Below are 14271 nucleotides of genomic sequence, written 5' to 3'. Positions count from 1 at the left end.
TAAGGTAAGAGCACTAGTGGTTGGCTACTTCTAAACACTGGTGCTCTTACCCTATCTTTATCCAAATTATGAACTTTTTTTCATCGAAAAGAATCCCGGATACTATATAGGTTATCTCCTAGTGATAAGCCTACTATTAACTTAATCTCCACTAACACCTCATGATCCTCATCTTCCACCAACAAATTCTTCAACATCATTACCTCAAGTTTTCCAATAAAGTGGTGGTATGTCAATAGATCTAAGGTTGCTGATGTTTCAGTAAAATAATAGATTTAACATCAATTAGAGATTGTCTGTTTTATAGGCAACACAATAAAAGTCAGATTAGTCTTGAGTCCTTTTCAAACTTCGGAGTTCTTAGATAATATTTGAGATGTTTTCGAAAGACACAGCTTAAATTTTAAATCTCCTTTTAATTTTCACTAGATTTGAAAACTCGAACGTCAGGTAATAATAAAATCTTTTTTTACAGTTTCCAGCATGCCGACAGACCTAGTAGTGTCGTCGGCCTCTGCCGTCGAAGAATCCTCCAGAGGACGAGACATGTTAGGTCCTCGACCTGCATCAAGTTCCTCATCCAATGCGGGACCATCATCATCATCAAGAAGCTTTGATCCCTCCGGAGCGATCGCAGCTTATCATCACCATCACCACAGCCTCGTTGCAGGACTAGGACATCCTCATCATCGTGAGTCCTCAGCCTTTGTTCCTGTAGTGCCATCAAGACTCCATTTAGCACCTTATCCTGGAGATATGCATCACTTATCTGGTCCACCAACAGGATCGTCTTCCTCAAATCAGGATCATGAAAGCCCAGAATCCTCAGGCAGGAAAACCACCTCAAGTTATGAGATAATGGCTATGATGGCTGACAAAAGGAAGGAGTTGGCAGCTAGAGGTCTACTTCTGCCACCACCTCCCCTTCTGGAACCACCACCTGGCTATCCAGTATTCCCGGGACCATTCCCTGGAAGCTCAGCTCTCTATCAACCCGGTGGTCCTTTGGGTCATCAGCACCTTGATCGTAGACTTCTCAGGGCTCCTGGAAGAGCATCCAGACCTAAAAAGCAGTTCATTTGCAAATTCTGCAATCGACAGTTCACGAAATCTTATAATTTACTTATCCATGAAAGAACCCACACTGATGAGAGGCCATATTCGTGTGATATCTGTGGCAAGGCTTTCAGGAGGCAGGATCATCTCAGGGATCATCGGTTAGAAATTTCCTTTTTTTGGCACTTATTGTTTTTCAGAATAACTAAATTAGACATTTAACTAATATAATATCTTCTATTTCAGATACATCCACAGTAAAGAAAAGCCATTTAAGTGTGGGGAATGTGGAAAAGGATTCTGTCAGAGTAGAACCTTGGCAGTCCATAAAATACTCCACATGGAGGAGTCACCTCACAAGTGTCCTGTTTGTGACAGGAGCTTCAATCAGCGTTCTAACTTGAAGACTCATCTGCTGACCCACACAGACCACAAGCCATACGAATGTACATCGTGTGGCAAAGTTTTTCGTAGGAATTGTGACTTAAGAAGACACGCTTTGACCCATGCAGTTGGAGATGTGCCTCCTGAAGCATTGAAAGAGGCACTCAGAGATGAAGACAGTCCGGAAGAGGATTGTGGTCCAGAACCAGGCCCTTCGTCAGCTTCTTCGAGTTCGTCAACAGGTCCTTCTACTTCATTAACTGGCGGATTATCAAGTGCATCATCAAGTTATTCACAGCATCCTCCATCACAGTCTACCCCATCGAGACCACAGTTACAAATCAGAAGAGACCTTTTGCAGGTGAAACCTTCCATTAATAGCAGTGCGAATCTTTCTTCTACACAAAATCCACCACCTCCTTTGCCACCACCTCCACCTTTAATTCTTTCTTCTTATCGGCGAAGACTTGGTTCTCCAGGTCCTTCCAGGGTTCTAATGGAATTGCAGGAAAGAGAAAAAGAGAGGGAGAGAGAGATAGAAAGGGAAAGACAATATGAAAGAGAGAGACTAAGAGAGAGCGATAAGGAAAGGGAGAGGGACAGGGAAAGAGAAGAAGAGGTCCGACCACCTAGGGCACCTACTCCTCAACCTCCTGTACCTCCACCTAGACCAGCTCCTGCGAGACAAGGTTTTACCATCGCCGACATTATGCGTCGGTAGAAGATTTAAAATTTGATATCAGAACTCACGTTCTTATCTCGAGATAGTATCAGGTCTTTATTGAGGAGCAGGTGAACTAAACTTGGTAGCTCATTTCTGATTTCGTAAATTTTTTCCTTCTGTTATCAACTTGCACTGATTTACATCCTTTTAAATATACCAGGTGAAAAATATTTTTTGGGTTTCAATTTAATTTTAAGGGTAATTCAAGGTCATTGATGTTGAGTCTTAGAAAGGAAAAACCTGATTCAGTAGAACCTCTTATCTGTACGTTACTTGATAACAATATATTTCCAGATTTACAAAAATGAGAACAAATATAAAGCAACTCTTCAGGCCAACCTAAGTCTCAAATCAATACAATTTAACCTACAATCAATTCAATAAAACTATCGTGTTTGCAGAAAAAAAAGATTATCGTCTTTTAATTTTTTTTTTGTCAATATCGAAAGTTCCAGCGTATAAAAAACCTATTGTGGCTTCTAAGCCTAAAAATTATTTTTATTTCTCTGTCGAAAGTACTTTTATGGAAAGTTTAACTCTAGAATAAAAGTAATTCGGCCTTAAAATAATTTTTAAAAACATTTTATTTTCGAGAAAGTGTAGATATCTTTTTTCGATGCAGTGAATTATATTGTGGGAAATAAATTAACTTGAGCTTGAATATAATTTTCTTGCTGAAATTTCTTTCTAGGAAAATTACTTTTCAATATCGTAATGTTTACGGTAAGAAACAACTAGATTTACCTTCGTACAATTCTATCCATATGTATTTATAAATATGTATACATTAGAAAAAAATTAATTTGACCTCCATATATTAAAAGAAGAACGATTTCCCTGCTGAAAATACTAAAAAGGCCATTATTAATGTTCTAAATATTATAACAAAATATCAGTTGGCCTTGGAATAATAAAAAATTACCACAAAAATATACTGAAGGGGTAGTTATGAAGTGTAGAATGTAATACACATTTTTTTATCTTAAATATAATTTTCTGTTTGAAATTAAATACTCGTACCGAAGAAGCAACTATTTTTGAGTATTTTGAGTTCTACCATACTAAAGAAAAAATAATTTTAGATTGAGAAGCTTACCAAATTAATTAATTTGACCATTAAATGATAAAAAAAACTTAAGTCCCTTGCTCCTCAATTGCTTTGAATACCTTTCGCCAAATTTTGAACAAAAAAATCAAGCAGGGTCAACATTGCAGTACAAGAAGTATTTCATTTTCCACCATTGCGGAAAATTAATATTAACGAAAGAAACCGGTGTGTAAGAACTATGAAAATTAAAATACTGAAGCGTTATTTCCGTTGACTGTTAATAGATTATAATCGCGTTGGTGTTGAAAACGCTTAGCGTTAAATTTTGTGAACCTCGACGGGTCATTAAATTTATAATTAGAAAATCGTTTTTTATGTACAATCCGCGCTGAAGGTGCAATTTAAAATATTTTTCCAGTGATATTATCTAGCGAAAAACGCAGCCTTTTAAGATACAATCTTCTATAGTCTATACAATAATTTTATAATGATATACGATCACGAGAGCCACTGTACTCAATAGAGGTGGGCAAAATTTGTTTAAAAATGTATTGAGCTACAAAATACCAGTGAAAACGCTATTTTTCAAACAATTTCCAAGTGGACAATATTAGAGATATGTTTAGAAAGAATTTTTATGGCAAAGAAGCGTGCTAAATAAATAAACATTAAAAGTTTTGAGTACATAAAAATATAGAGAAGTATTTTATTTTAATTTTAGATATGAGTGATTTTTTTCGGGACTTGTATATAAAACTATAGAGTACTTAAATAAAATGTAAAAAGTACTTATTTAGAACGCTTTAATTTAAATATGTATTTTAAGTTTGCCCGCCTCTGCAATCATTAGGTATATAGATTTTTTAATCATTTTTGTAAATAGCATAATTACTGTTTAGATTCCGTCGTTTATATCAATTTGATAGAAACGTAGATGAGAACAAGAACCTGATGTGATATCACGTAAGCGAAGGTCTGAGGCTTATGCTAATACTTTTCATTTGTACATTACGTGTTGCGCATTAACCGGTGCTTAGTGGTAGCTTTTTAGTGATTTTTTTATTATAGTCACAAAATAGAATATAAACGATATATAGATAAAAGTATATTTTAAATACTAGTGTGACAATGAAAATGTACATAGAAAGATTTATATTTTGCTCTTCAAGAAATAATTTTTGTAAATGGAAATTCGAACTGAAAAGCTGCCATTATTCGAGAGGAGAAGTTTGAAACTTTTGTAAGAATTTCTAAAATTAAATCTAGCTTTTGAACGAAATGATTATTGTAAATTTAAAGGGGAAAAATTAATCTCAAATACATATGAACGTGTGAAAGGTTTCAGGAACATGTAGGGTCATTTTGTAAACAGAACAAGTTTTCTTCCAAGTTGGTTTCAAGTTTCAAGACTCGTTCCTCACTATATTTTCACATTTTTACACCGCGAGGACGAAAGTACACAGCCTACCTTCGAATTTACATAGGATTTTCACGTATTGTATGTGTACATATTACGTATCTTTGCGCAGGTGTCTGCAGGTGTCTGCAGGTAGAAATAGTCGTCAGAGTTTGGAAGTGCTATTAAAATTTTCTACAGATCTTAAATCCTAAGAAAGAAAAAATATTTCGTTTAAAACCACTTTTCCCTTTAAATGAGAAGTTAATTTGATATTTGATCAATATTTTCACAGTACGTAGTTAAAGAGGTCGGTTCGATTTTGCAAGACTTAACTAAAGTTTGGATTGAAGAAAGGACGGCAAAAAAAAAGAAAAAAAATAGAGACTGGGTGAAAAAAGCCTGGTTCCTTGTCGGTGCTCATTTTACGCAAAGGAGAATGCAAATTTTGTGGTCACATGACCAACCTGTGCCACCGTTTCGGTGGCAGGCGAAATACAGAAACCAAGTCCTAAACTACTTTTACCTGCTCTCCGAACATCGGGCTCTAAAAATATTTCGACCCTCCTCAGAGTTTGGCAGCTCCTTTCTTCCCGAAGGATAACCATTAAGTGACCCTTTGTATTTGAAACGCATATTCAGTGGCCATAAAAATAATGACGCCATTTTAAAATATTTGAATGACCATTTTTTATTTGTTTTTAATCTTTTTCTCGGATTTTTCTAATGATGAATGTAAAAGTGTATGACCAGAAACAAAATATCGAAAAATTGGTGCCAGAAATTCAGTACTTTTATAAAATATATATTCTCAAACAAAGTTTAAATATTCTGTGATAAATATTTAGTTTCGAAGCAAAATCTATTGTATGTTTTAGGTATATTATTATGTGATAAATTTTTGTTTGATGAAATGAAGGTCTTCCATGTCGACGAATATTTCATGAAAAAAATTTCGGTTGAAGAGACGAGAAATCGAGTAACTCCGTCCTTATGATGTACAAGAAAAAAATTAATAAAGTAATAAAAATGTTATATTGTGTGTTTTGTAAGAGAGGGTGAGAGACAACGTGTGAGTGAGTTTTACAATTTATTATGTATACGTTTGAGAGATGTAATGAGGTTACGATTTACTTAAAAATGTACAATTTATGATGCACAACGAAAACAGCGTATACAACATTCCAAATGCGCGATTGCTTGCAGCTTTCCTGTTATTTTTAGGAGGAAATTGTGCGCCTTTTTAAGTATCTATATTTCTAGATTTATACGAGCGTTGAAATAAGAATGTTTGTAAATTATAATAAGGAAGAGAAAAATAAAAGTACGTACATATAATTTTATTTCATTTATTTCGAATAATAAATAAACCAGTAAAAACTCATTTTGCATACTCGTTTTGTAGAAGGAAAAATATTAATAGTTTGACTGCGGCTTTTAATTAAATATAATTGTTTAAAAAGATATCAGAAGTATTTTAATTGGTCAATTTTCGATATTTCAATTATAAATAAATTGTTAGAATCTAAATCCTTCTAAATTAAAATTGTAAACTTTTTAATAATAGTACATTTTAATATATACAACGTCATTAATTAAAAATAGTTTATTTTGAATTTATAATATTTAAAATTGTTTTTCTTTTTGGGTTTCGCATTGCTCATATCAAGATTGAAAATTTTTTATTTTCAGAGTGGAAATAAAAAAATTCGTTTATTTTTAGAAAAAAAAGTTTGTTATTATTTGAGTTTAGATACACCGTAAGAATTGTAGATTCAGTTTACCTTAAATTGATATTAATAAAAATAGTCTAATCGTTTTTCGAATTGAATTGTATATATCTCAATATTGAAACATTTTGAATTTTAGACACTGAAAAAAAGAAAAAATGGAAATTTCCAGGGACTAAGATTCAAAATTGTTCAGTTTAAGAAAATTAATAATTTGAAATGATTTCATTTTAAATATACTGTAAGAATTGCAGATGCTTAATCATTACCACTTTGAAAGTAACATTTTAAGCATTGATTTGATTGGAAATATGCGTATTTTAAACCTCAGATTTTAGAGTTTCAACTGTAATTTTCTAATCACAATATTAAAAAGGGAGTCTTCACGGATTCGAATTGTAGGTATTTTTTGGAAAAACGAAACTTCAGTTTAAACCATTTTTTCGTTTTTTTATTACTTTTTAATATCTGAAATTACATAAATTCTTTTTAACGTTACACCGAAATTTATTGTTTAACTTCGAATGATATGATTAAAAACGTTTCAGCTTGAAAAAGTTAAAAATCAAAATATTGCCTAATTTCGACTATTTTATATTGCTTCTATTTATTGTAACGACTGGGAAAAATTCCTGTTTGTTTTTTAAAACTCTTCTTTTCATTTTGAAAAAATTTGTTTCATTTTATAATATTCAATTAGGACATTAAATTATTGCAAAGTCACTATCATGACTTTACTCTGCGATACATCAGATGGAGTAGTCAGTAGTGCAGGGCAAAGACCCTTCAGCACTCTCTTCAAGAAAAAGACGATTCACCACGCGTTGGTCTCCTTTTGTTCGGCATCTTTAATCTTCATAGTCTAAATTCCAGACAAAATGAAGCAGACATTCTTACGTATGATTAAACAATCTGTTCGCATGATTTTTAAAAAAATCTTTACTTATAAAACGAACAATTTTCTACAAGGCAGGAACCTTATCTTCACTTTGGATTTTATTTTATATTATTTTGAAATCAAGAATGAAGTAAGATTATTGTGTGTAAACATTTATCTACAGCATTTTTATGAATCATTTTTATTAAGATTTTGTACAACTTCCCCTATATACAATATACATTCTCTATATTCAGGATCTTTTTATATTGTGGTTGATGGTAACACTTTGATGATGGTAAATAGTTTTCTTACCAACTAAGAATAGGAAACTGTTTGACCAAAAAAACACAAAGTTAACGATGAAAGATAACTTATTTTTCCTCCTGAAGGACATTTCATCCATTTCCTACCTTATCGGCAAATTGTTCAGTGTGAATGGAAAGCAAGTTGTTACGTCCACATGAAATATGGTATCGAGTTGAAAATTTACTAAATTAGAACAAAGATACTAATGAACGTTGACGTTGTATGGTATTATATTTCGTGATTTTTCAACTCTATATTTCAGTTCATGTGGACGTAGGATGTTTTAAAAAAAAGGACGGTAAGGTAGGAATAGAGAATGTGTGACGTGACCTTAAGGGCATGTGGTATATAGTTACCTACTATATGAGCCATAACAGTTTCATCTGGGTTTGCTTTTCAATGAGAATTATTTTTTGCCGAAACATTGAAAAATTACTGAAAACATGAAAACATACGTCTGTATCGTCATTCTTTTTTTAATGAGAGTAATGTCGAGAGTTGTCGACAAAAGCACGGGGAAATTGATTTGGCTTAGATGGCAAGTAAATGAGTATCACATGCTGATAATATCTTCCGGTGTAGTAAGTTTCAGATAATCATCAATAGATGGAGTCTCCAACCCAAAGTTAACCTTTCATCTATCCTGGGTATTTTTCGATGATTTTGAACGTTTTGGACTTCTCCATCAAACGTATAATGCCTTTAGGAAATTAGCTACTGTATGCACAGAATATAATTAAAATCAATAATTAATCATTTTTCATGCATAATAATTTAATTGCCAGTATCATTTAAGATATGTGCGTAAATAATTCACAGGAAAATATATAAGTTTCTTAAGTCACGACTTCTTCTGATTGATGACTTCGATAGTCAAACCTTGATCGGAAGTCGGATACATGTTTTACAATGATAATAATAGCAATAAAGCAATCCTACCGCCTTTGAACCGTGTAGTTTACATGATCAATGAAAAGCATTAATCGCATTGACGTGTAGTCGATTATTCACGATAATGATTTCTTGTTCGCTTGAGTAAAGCTAAGGAAGGACGTGAAAAAATGAACGCATGCTGTTTGTCTGTTTTTCACACTGATTGTTTAGAAGATGGTTCATTGCACGAGAATGAATCTTCAGAAGCGCCATGTCAGATTCCTAATGATTAATTGAAGGAAATTAAGTTTATAATTGAAAAATTTTATTTAAATTTATTCCTACTTCATTACAATAACAATATTTTAATTCTGGTTTCTAATTCTTGGAAGTTTTGAATCAATAGCAATCATTCCAAACAAAAATTACAGGAGAGACGAGGCGTATTAATATTTCTCCAATTCTATTTTTCCTAGCGTTTCTTCTGCTGAAATGTATTCAAACGAATAGTAATAGCCCCTAAATGACATTTTTTAAAATTAACTTTTGATCTAAGTTTTTCTCTGCGAATTACGATTTTTCCTCACCGTTAGTATTTTGAATAAATATTAGCGATCATTTTTATTCTGTCCAATTAACATTCCCCCTATTTTCAGTTTTGCTGAATGACTGTTAGGAATAATATTAAATTTTGCCCAATTTCAATATGAAATAATTTACATTTGTCATTAGTTTGGCATAATCTAATTTCTATTTTCAATATTTCCGAAAAATATAATCAAGAGCAACTCTGATATAGGGCCCTCTGATATAGTTCTTCCGAGAATTAACGCCGCGCCGCAAGTATAGGAGTAAAAAGAGCTGCGCGGGGTGATCAGCGGTCGCCAATCATGATCAAACAAAAGCGAAGCGGAACTCAATCGAAATTGTCCCCCACCACCTCCAGTCCCAAAACCGGCTATAAAGATTTGACTGAAAAATTACGATAAGCAAAATTCTTGATACTGTGATATTGCCGAAAAATAAAATATTCGAAATAGAAAATTCCCGATAATTATAAAATTGCTGAGAATTTAAAAATGATCATAATCTTTATTAATAATGATTAATAATTAATTAAATTATAATAGTACCTAATATAGAAACGCCAGATAAAAATAATTCACGGAAGAAAATTACCGACATTATAAAATATTCCACAGTATAAAATTTCTGACACAGGAAAATTTCCGAATAATCAACTTCCCAAATCATAAAAATCAAGCAATGGTTATAATAATAAATAAGAAATAATATAAAAAATAGTTTGAACAAATGAAAGCATAATATTTTATTCCTTATTTTGTATTTATTATTAATTTGATAGATTCGGGATTCCTGGAATTTTTTATGAAGCATAATTCAAAAATTCAATAGTATTATAAACTTTCGGGAATTTGGTGTAAATTTTCATCAATTTTCTAATTTCAGAAATTGTATAATTTTGGCGATTTACTAATTTTTGCAATTTTCTATTTCGAATATTTTCTTTTTTGAAAACTTTCCAGTGTCAAGAATGTTATTTTTCAGGTGTTTTCAGTTGTTCTAAGATTTAGTAGTACAATTGAAAATAAATTCCAAGTATTAAATAAAAACTTATTCTAATAGAAAAAGACTAAAAAAATATATTTTATTATGTGGGAACTTTAAAATGCGGCAAGATACAATTTTCGAGAATTTGGAATGTTCTCAATGTGTCGGATATTATATAATTTCGACAACTTTATTTTGGGAATTTTCTTCTATCGGAAATTTTCAAATTGTTCAATATCATAAGCTGCTGGAAATTTTATCGTTCGGCAATTTTCCAATTCGGGATTTTTAAATTTTTGGCAACTATCTATTTCGAATATTTTCTCTTTCGGCAATGTTTCCAGTGTGACCAATTTTATTTTTTGGGATTTTCCATCGTCCTTAAGATTTAATTTTACACTTGTGAATAAATAATACACATAAAATATGAGGCTACTCTAATAGAAAAATATTATCTTCTTTTCAATTCATCTCAATTATCATTCGGCGTAATTATTCTTCTTCCAAATAACAGTATAACAAAATTAATTTGAACTAATCGTCATTAATATGATGATTCGCCGAGATGGGGATAATATAGCAGTGAAAGGTATGTAAAATTATAAACTGGATAAAATGCACATTATTATAACAAACGCTAATTCTGACAGACGAAATAAATCATAAACAATCATTAAGAAATACAAAAACTATGGCCAATGGTAATGCGAAAAAATAAAAATAAAAGCAAACGGTAAATCAGAGGAATGAAAGTTATACCAAAGGATAATTTGACCAAATTAAAATTAGGGGGAAAATGTTAATTGGGAAAAAGAAATATGCAAAAAGGCCATTTATGAAAAATATAAATTAGGTGATATGAAAATTATGTAAATAGATTTACAAAAAAAAAATTGAAAATGATGGCAAATGCAGAAAAATTTAAATTTAGGCAGACGGTAATTCGGAAAAATATAAGTATAACAAATGATCCTGCTTAAAAATAGAAGTCAGGTGATATACAAAGTGTATCATAAGGAAATAAAGGCTAATTGTGATTAAAAAAAAAATAAATTACGGCAACTGGTAATTCCGGAAAATAAAAAAAATTATTTTTAATCGGAATATTACAAACGAAGGCAAATGGTAATTAGGAAAAATTTAAATAATGGCAAATAGTGATTTGCATAAATTAAAATTAGGGCAAATGATAATTCGGTCAGATAAATTTCGGTAACATTAAAATTATGTAAACATTCATGCGCCTTATATTACGCACATGCATGCAATTTATAAATAATCCAATCCTCAAAGGCATTTTCAAACAGAACAAATCTTTCCTCTGACATGCATAAATTATTGCCGAGTCCTGTAATAAGCAGATTCGCTTTTGAAATAAAATTTACGCAAATCTGGCGAAATCGCTCAAAAATCTAGATTCATGAAGATTAGAGATTTTTTTCCGAGAAAAATGAATCTCCAATAAGCGCGTATTGATCGGCAGCGATAGGTGTCGGCGGTAAGCGGTTAAGTCGATGGGCAAGACTGGATGAGTTTTATGTCTGGCGAAAGGTAGTTTTTACGAGCAAGCGAGTCGAGATAAAAGGGGTGCTTTATCGGGACTACCAGAGAGCGAGGGCCATTTCCAGGGCCATCGAGGTCCCATAGGTGGACATTACAATTCGCGCACGGAGGTCCATTTCCAATGCACGCGAAACGATGGACGCGTGGGCGTTATGGTAATCCTCATAGTAGTATTGGTACCAGTGCAAGCTTGTCTCGCCGATAAATCGTTCACTGAGACCTTCCTTCCGCAAGCATTTCTTTCTGTTCTCTTCGCAACTTCGTCGACTCGTCCAGTCGATTTTTACACTGATTTTTACCTCGATTTTTACTGCTAGGTTTTATCCCGAATAAAAATGATAATATGGTGTATATAATATGTATGGAAATGATTATACAAAAATTATGCAAGATTCAGATCCCTGGTTTTACAAATAAGGGGCTGTTTAAAAATTACGTCACGGTATTTTCAACGCTTTTTCCAATTCTCTCCTTCCTAGTCACATAGTATTACACAAAGCTTTATCCGCATTCTGCTGTGTTGAGTTTTCAAGCTAAAAAGTAGAATGTTTTAGAAAAAAGTGGACTTTTAAAACAGAAAAGATGAATTTTAAACCAGGAAAAATGATTTTTCAACCAAATAGTCATCAATTCTCGGAATTTACAAATTCAATTTGCAGAAATCCAGGTTCCAGTGTAGTAGAAATTTCAGAGGAAAAAAGACAGTTAAGAGACAGTTTAGTTTGTAAAAAAATTTTAATTTTTAACCTACAAAGACGAATATTCAACCAAGAACTTTTCTACAACAAAATTTCAATTCAAAAGGACGATTTTTTTTCCAGCAACTTTAAAGAAAATAGTTTAAAATTTTTCAATAAAAAGAAAATAAATAATCAGCCAAAGAGTTTAATTTACGCAACTAAATAGTTAAAATTCCCAATCAAGGAACGATTTTTTACCAAGTTAGTTGAATTTGTAACTTAGTAGATGAACTCTCTACTTATAAAGATGAATTTTCAACTAAATGGTCGAATTTTCCAACGAAGAATTCTCAGTAAAATTCTCAAATAAATGGTTTCAGTTTTAAACAAAAAAGAGTCAAATTCAACCAAGTAGGTGAATTTTCAATAAAAATGATAAGATTTTCATCATATTTTTTTTTATTTTCAAGCCAAAAGGGCGATTTTTCTTTGAATCGGTTGAATAAAAAAAAAATTTTTAATATTCAACCCAATAATTCTATTTTGAACTAAAAAAATATAATTTCTCAACCAAAAATGGAATAGTTAAATTGCAGTCAAAACAATTGATTTACAACATAAAGAAGCATATTTTAAACAAAAAAATTTAATTTTCAACTAGAGATAGATCTTCAACTAATTAAATGAGTCTTTAATAAAGCTTTTCCAATTTTCAACCAAATAATTGATTTTCTTATTAAGAAGATTTATTTTTGAATTAAAAGATGAATTTACAAATAAATACGATATTTTCCAAGCAAATATTTCAACTTTCAACTACAAACGATCATTTATCAACACAAAATGTTGAACAGCTAAATTTTCAGTTGTACAAACCTTATTTTTTAAACAAAAAATCGAATTTTCAGCAAAATATATGTTTTAAACCAATAAAATTCATTTTTAAGAATGTAGCTCAAATTTCAACCATATAGTAGAATTGAAACAATTCTCAGTAACAAAATTTGATTAGTAGTTCAATTTTCAAATAGAAACGATCAATTTTTACGGAAAATTAGATTAGTTAAATTTTTAGTTAAGAAAATTGTCAAATGAAACAAAACTCTTTTTGATATGAGTTTGCAATTCCGAATCTTATGCATTGAGAGTTGTTTAATTTCACGTGGTTCTTGAATTAATATTCAGACTGTTTAATTTTCAATATTTTCAACTTTAAATTGTATGTAAGTGAGGCGATGTTCGTGGGGGCTAAAGCGTAGGCCTTGGACCCACCCCGTCGGCTTGCGGGTTTGATTTCCGCCTCGCACTCTGTGAGAGCCTCGGCGGCCCATGTGATGAACACTAGCCTAGCAAGGGAGTTGTTCATCTCCGGAGAGTCGTGGGACCGGTACCTCTGGAGAAAAAGGTTCTCTAAGTACTTAAAACTGTTGCTCTTGGTGGTTCGGAACCCACCTTAAACTGTAGGACCCCTCCCACCACCAAGTAAGTGTGTGGGGGGGGGGTGTAAAGGAATAGGGAAGAAGGTGCAAGAAAAATGTAAACCCTTAGGGGACACATTAAAAGATTCCATTCCAAATTGTATGTATGAAGGGACAAAACTGGTTCTGGAATTATATACGTATGGAATGAGTAATCTGAAAAAATATGGAAGCTGGAAGATGTTGCTTAACATTTTATTCACTGAATGTTAAACAACATCTAACATGTGATTTTCAATAATGTCATAATTTCGGAATGAATGAACACACAAATATTACTTTACATGCTAAAAAAGCCAGAAAAATAGTTTTAATTTTCATCCTGAAATATTCTTTCCTCATACAATTGATGAAAGCATCCAATGAACAAAAATTTTTAGGCAACATTCAGCATATGCTCTTAGCCAATTTATCTTATTTCAAATAATTAAAAATAAAAATTCACGACTTTCAAAAAAGTTCCCCATTGATTATGTTCATTTTTATCTACAGTCTGTCAAGTTAAAGCGTGGGTGGCTTTACTCGCAGTCGGTAAGGTGTATCGACATGATTTTGGTGTCAAAATATTAAGAAGAGCTCCC

The 14271-nt window shown here is 32.0% G+C and overlaps 1 protein-coding gene across 1 annotated transcript in view; it reads left to right on the top strand.

Moving 5' to 3' along the window:
* Positions 1–5946, top strand: part of LOC117181451 (protein bowel) — a 7635-nt gene extending 1689 nt beyond the window's left edge. Inside the window, exons 2-3 of the mRNA XM_033374111.1 lie at positions 476–1217; positions 1303–5946. Coding sequence (XP_033230002.1) covers positions 484–1217; positions 1303–2161 — 1593 coding nt within the window. The 5' untranslated portion in view covers positions 476–483 and the 3' untranslated portion in view covers positions 2162–5946. The remainder of the gene's footprint in view (positions 1–475; positions 1218–1302) is intronic.
* The last annotated feature ends 8325 nt before the right edge of the window (positions 5947–14271 follow it).

The sequence above is a fragment of the Belonocnema kinseyi genome, chromosome 10 (genome assembly GCF_010883055.1).
Source record: "Belonocnema kinseyi isolate 2016_QV_RU_SX_M_011 chromosome 10, B_treatae_v1, whole genome shotgun sequence".
Taxonomy (NCBI): Eukaryota; Metazoa; Arthropoda; class Insecta; order Hymenoptera; family Cynipidae; genus Belonocnema; species Belonocnema kinseyi.
Note: the sequence above shows the minus strand (reverse complement) of the source record. Positions and strands in the feature narration are given on the sequence as shown.